Source organism: Teleopsis dalmanni, chromosome 2, assembly GCF_002237135.1.
Source record: "Teleopsis dalmanni isolate 2A chromosome 2, ASM223713v2, whole genome shotgun sequence".
NCBI lineage: Eukaryota > Metazoa > Arthropoda > Insecta > Diptera > Diopsidae > Teleopsis > Teleopsis dalmanni.
In genome coordinates, this window is record NC_051847.1 from 188,246,029 (window position 1) to 188,252,394 (window position 6,366).

General features: G+C 29.1%; 1 protein-coding gene across 1 annotated transcript in view; it reads left to right on the forward strand.

The window, feature by feature from the left end:
* Positions 1 to 2,573, forward strand: part of LOC119684649 (carcinine transporter-like) — a 12,588-nt gene extending 10,015 nt beyond the window's left edge. The window contains exons 8-11 of the mRNA XM_038098729.1: positions 1,424 to 1,551; positions 1,667 to 1,753; positions 1,819 to 2,153; positions 2,399 to 2,573. Coding sequence (XP_037954657.1) covers positions 1,424 to 1,551; positions 1,667 to 1,753; positions 1,819 to 2,153; positions 2,399 to 2,488 — 640 coding nt within the window. The 3' untranslated portion in view covers positions 2,489 to 2,573. The remainder of the gene's footprint in view (positions 1 to 1,423; positions 1,552 to 1,666; positions 1,754 to 1,818; positions 2,154 to 2,398) is intronic.
* The last annotated feature ends 3,793 nt before the right edge of the window (positions 2,574 to 6,366 follow it).

A 6,366-nucleotide genomic window follows, 5' to 3' on the forward strand; every position in this document is an offset into this window, starting at 1 on the left:
CACGGCTGCCACTTGAAAATTTTTTTCTGTACCAAAATTGGTTTAAAAAGGTACCATTTCTGTAAAAAGAGGTCCAAAATTTTTTTGGACCTTTTTGTTTTCTCGTTCTATGTTTTTCCTAGTGTTATAAATGAACAAAATATAAAATAGAGCAAAGTTGCATTTATAAAAAAAATTAATTGGAAATATCCACAATAAAGTTGGGTCGTCAAAAATGTACCAGTTTTTGAACATGAGTACCAAACGAAAAAAAAATAAAAGAAAAGTACCAATTTTGGTACTAAAGTACCAAAAGTGGCAACCGTGACTATTTATCAAAAATGGAGTTAACGATTCCACTTACTGCATCAGTAAAATAGATTCTCCACTAATATACTATCAAGCTTTTATGACTTTTAAGCGAATAGAACCGTCTGACATGCTAGTAGCTTTTAGATTGACAAAAAGCTTTGCTTTTATTGTGAAATATATTTTTCAGAAAACTACCTTTAGCATAATACGACATCAGGTAGATACGGAGAGCGGATGATAGTTTAAAAGTGATATATAATAAAAAGATTGGGAAACATATCGATGGGTGAGATCAAATTTTGATTTAATCCACATGTAATCTAATTGTAGGAAACAAACCGTGTATAGATTTTGTGATACACAGAGTATCACAAATTCAGAGTATCCGAATATATTCTGACACCTCACAAAATTTTTTATATAAACTATTAAAATTATATTCTGAACAAATCCGCAGATATATAATTTCAATAATATATATAATTATAATTAATTAATAATATGAAATAAAATTAAATATTTTAATGTATAAAATAATATATACAATATATTTTAATATTTTAATATATATATATATATTGTAATAATTGATTCATGTTATACTGTACTACATAAATTAGTATATAAAACTTAAGTATTTATTTTTTGTTGAGTTCAAAATTTACTACTTTGATTTACTCTATTGAAAAAAATTAATTCAAACTTGAAACGATTATTATTATTTTGTTGAAGCTGTTTGAGCCAGTGCACTTAAGCACTGTTACTTTTTCTTAACTCGAGGTGTTTTCAAAACCCCTCTTTACGCCTTGACTAGATTATTGTTTATCACTTCATCAGACTAAGCAATAATTGACCTCAGATCTGCGTACCTCACCGAGGAAACTGTAACCATTCTAAGATTTGATTACGCGGTGTTGGTAAGTCTGCCAGTTTTCGCAAATAATTTCAGGGCTCTATCCTTTATGTATTTTTTGATGGGATCAATCTTTATGTCCTATATATGACTAAGATATGAATGTATTTTTAATGCATACAATATACACATGAGGTATATGTAGTTTTTCTACAACATCTATGAATATAGGTCTTAGAAATGTCTAAATTAATAAATTTATTATTTCTATATTTTTAGGTGCGTTGTGGCAGTCTCCTATTTCACTCTGGTACTTTTTAGCTCACGTATGGGTGGAAACCCATTTTTAAATTTCTTAATGCAAAGTATTGTGGAAGTACCAGCTTATTTAATTGGCAAATATTTGGGTAAGCTTGAAACTAAAAATAGTTAATCTAAAACACTTTTATTAATACTAATTTTTGTGTATTTATTTAAACTATTTATTTAAACTATGTATTTAAAATATATTCTCCACTTCAGGTGACAATTTCGGTCGTCGTTTTACCAATTGCATATCGTTTTTAGTATCTTTCTTGACTTGCATTCCAGTAATTTATTTGATAACAGGTTAGTCAATGTGTCAATAACAAATTCAATTATTAAATAAAAGAAAAATTTTATTCAATTTTAAGACAAATCTCATGAGGATACCGTTATGTATTTAGCCAGTTTTATAAAATTTCTAAATGCAGTTACCTTTTTTACGGCCAGTTTGCAGTGCATGGAAATTTATCCAACTTGTATGCGTCAAACGGGCATTGCACTTGGCACAATTTTGGCTAATGCAATTGGTGTTTTGGCGCCGTATCTTGTTTATTTGGGCACCACAGTTGATATACGTAGTCCTTATTACATTCTAGGTACGTTATTCCTGATTGGCGCCATCGGTGCGTCATTTTTGCCAGAAACGCTGCATAAAAAGTTACCAGACACATTGGAGGAGGCGCGCCTATTTGGCAGACACGATGTAAGTGAGGCTGCTATTTAATGGAGCATAATAAATTCAGATAATTAAATATTTTTAACTTAGAAAATTCAGAATCTAAATTGAAAGGATTAGTTTTTTGTGGGATGTTGTATAATTACTTTCTTTGAAAATATTTTTTATGAGTAACTAAAAGTAACATATATTACCACATCACATTACAAATAATCTTTTTGATAACTAAATATTATTGCAAACATATAAGTGATCATTTTAATTTTGTTTAGAAATACTGGAGTTTACCAAAACCTCCACCTAAAGAGAACACATCTAATGCTGATAAAGAGAAACTGAATCAGGAGAAATATGCCCCGTAAAAATGAAACTGATATTATTATTTAGTTGTTGATATGAAATTTATGTTACTATATCTTTGTGATGTATTTTAGTTATAAAATATAATATGATACGTACTAGAAATTTGCATTTAAGTTTTTGTAAAATAAAGTATGAATTACAAACAATAATGAATAAAGAAAAATTTGAAGTATGTATATAGATATTTTCTTTATAAAATTACTGAGAGATAATGAAGTTGCACTACTGCAACTGAGGTAGTTTATCTACCATAGTAACGCACCCAAATATACGATATGCATATTGCATTGGGAATATCATATATATAATATAAGGCGTAAAAACAGTTATTACGAATATAATAACATAAAAATTAAAATTACTAGAAAAAAATCAATTTATAAAGTGTGTTAAACTAAGTGTTAAAACTAAACAGATTATTTATTTAAACAGGTTTAAATAAATAATAAAAGCATTAAAGGTATGACGAAAAAAATTTACTAACCACCTTAGACCTTAGACAACTATTACCAAATTCCTCTCTCTCTCTCTTTTAAAAGAATTATCCCAAAACACATTGAGCTTCGTGCCTTACTGAGTTACTCATTTCATTGAAATAATATATGTTTCTGGAAGAGGTGCTCTAGTCTACTATTGCCTTAATGACTACTTGACCGTGAATATGCAGTTTCGTTTTGATTCCTGTATATATAGCGTAGAGCTCCACCGCAGCAACAAATACTTCCACTTGATGAACGCCACACTGGTTGGTTTTTAATTATAAAAGTTATCAATTTATCTTTTTTTTTGTAATTTTTGTAATCAATTTTAATAAGTAATGATAAATTTAATTTATATAATTTTTATTAATATGTATTATTCTGCAAGAACGGATATTTTGTTTTCTTTATCAACCACAGATCCAAAAAAGTCAAAATCTATTGCGTGAAGCTTATCAATCTTAGAATAAGAAAAGAAAGGGGTAGGAAATTTTATTTTCTTTCTTCTATTATAAGTAGCATTTTCATAAAACCACATAAAAGGCCACAATGTATACACACATCTTTTTGCATAAAAACTATAATAAAGCATACAACACGTTGTAAATAAATCATAATAAATAACTCGGAAAACACCTTGAAGTTAAAGTTGCACATTATGCCAGCGTTGCCAACAGCTCTGAAACTAATTTTTATCGTTTGCTAGCATCCTTGTGCAAGCTCCACATACTTTATAAAAAGAAACATTGAAGGTTGCGTTGAAATCTTGTAATGTTTTGGGCACGTAACCCAGTAACAAAAATTATAAGGATATTAAAATTATAATATATATTAAGTAATAAAGTTAAAACCATAATTGAAACAATTATTTTCTAATCTAGTTAAGTAAAAACTAAATGTGGATGAAGGATTTGTATCCGTAACAACATCTTTAATGACCTTTAACATGTTGTTATAATGCTCCTCTTAAAAATGCGGATAAAGCAATCCGATACTTTGACGTTCAATCAGTTATCGGCATACGTAAACGACAATAACCCTTTGGGGAGATCAGAATCAGTTGTACCAGAATCGTTCATCTTAGTTGCCTCTAAAATAAGGCTGTACATAAACAAAGAAAAGCTGAGAAAACTCCCGTAGGAGGATCATGTATGTCGTATAAGTGAGAAGGAGTCAATTCAAAAAACTTTTTGTGTCAAATTTTATGTTTATTTAAGTGAGGTAGATCATATCTTAGCTGAAAGAGATATCTAATTGTATGATATCGGCTTGCTATCACGATCGATGGGAGAGCTTATTGAAGTTGGTCATGACTGGACATCGAATGTAGTGCCCATAATAAAAATTACGAATAAATAACGTAATAAACACTATTCTTACATTCTGTTTGCTGGAAGAAGAATTTAAATTGTACTGGTGACGTATCGGGTTATTAAAATATTTGTTACGGTAATATACTTAAATAATAAATAATACTTTTTAAAATTATTATACATTCTTATAAAGTGTATTGAAGTTGCAGAAATTGATATCATTAAAACTTATCCAATTAAGTCAGCGTCCATGGATATGCTACGTCTTACATTTATTTGGAAAAAATGCAATCTTCACTTATTTGTTTTCTTGCTTCCGTAAAGTATATGACAAATATCAGCTCATAACTCCGAAACGGCTTAGAATATTATTGGATGAGAATAAAAAGGCTTTAGATATCAAGGAACACAAATTCAATTTATATTTTATTCAACTCCATATAGTTATTCAAAATTGTTCTGTCCAAAACGGTTTAGAATATTCTTCGATGAGAATAGAATAGCTCTAAATATCAATGAACACGAATTCAATTTATAGCTTATTCGACTTCATACCATATAGTTATTCACAAAACAATATTGCCTTCTTTTGCTGATTCATAAATAATACTACTGAAGTCATCATTAACAGTACGAAAAATGTAAAAAAACAGATTGTTATTAAATAATTTTATTTAATTACTAAAAACTAAACGTAAGAAATCACGTATATTTAATTATTTTGAAATTATTAACAACGATGAAGTCTATGTCATTACTTTCGTTTTCAACTGGGTGTACACTTCACTTTTTTCAACTCTTTGTACTCGTACGAGTACACCTGAGTGCGGAAAGGAACACACTCATAGCAAACACTCCGGGAATTTTGCCACTATGTACTACAATCGTTCGCACCGCATTATTTGTGGACTGCAATTTTTCTTATTTTTGTTACTTCTGCAGTTGCGATAAAATTGATTCATAACTTAAATAAATCATAAGAAAGTGAAAACTTTGTAAGGGTTTATCAGGCTAAACACACACCCCGAAATAGTTGCACACGTTTATAGGTGTTTTTGAAAAGGTTATGCAAACACAAATGGAGCACTGAATAAAAATTTCTACCCTACAAAAGTGAAATAAACAGTGATTTATTTTCAAGATTTCACATCAAAAGTGTTAAGGAATATATTCGGTAAAATAAAAAGAAATTCTTTTCTTCTACCACTGAATAATAGTTTATAAGATTTCACAAATCAATTTGTATCCACACAATACTAAACTTGATTTCTCTTAAGTGAAAAAAATTATTCAAATTTATTATTTGATCATTTTTCTTCATTTTATTAAGTAAATAGATAATACATATTAATTTAATTTGGAAACCAATTTTGTTACCCCAAATTTTTATGAAGTCTTATTTACCACCGTCTCTACTAAAATTGTTAAATTTTCAAGGGATATAAAAATGTTCTGCTAATAAGTTAAAAAATTGTAAAGACATAACCAACAGAATATAAAGAGAAATCGCGTATCAGATTTCAAACCTTTCCATAAGGTAGTTAAAGTCTACGTAATAGGACTACACCTCTATCATACATGTCTTAAGTAAACTTCAAAAAAGAAAAGAAATACCCGTAGCAACTAGCAAGCGAGCATACAAGTCAAGCGAAAACTGTACAATAGGACTATATTTCTATGAATCAAGGTTCAGAAAAAGGATACATTCGAAATGGGATACTTAAAGCAACTAGTAAACTCATTTATAGAAATATACCTTCGGCTATAATGTTTCAGAAATACCTTGGAATAGAAATGGAATACCCATAGCAACTAGCAAACACTCCCGTAAGGTATGGCAAGTCTCAAGAACACAAACAAACCTTTCTAAATCATATCCTAGCAAAGTCAGCCACAAAATAGATGAGAGAGGGCTGCACAATATAACTCAACACTATTAATCATGTATTTAGCTGGTAATTAATTAATAAATTATGCATAGATCGCATAAACTTAGAGTTTATTTCCTTAAATCGCAACAGTTTCAAATATTCCATTGCTGGAAAGTAGGACAATTTGAAAACAAATCGAAGAATTTTCGTTACC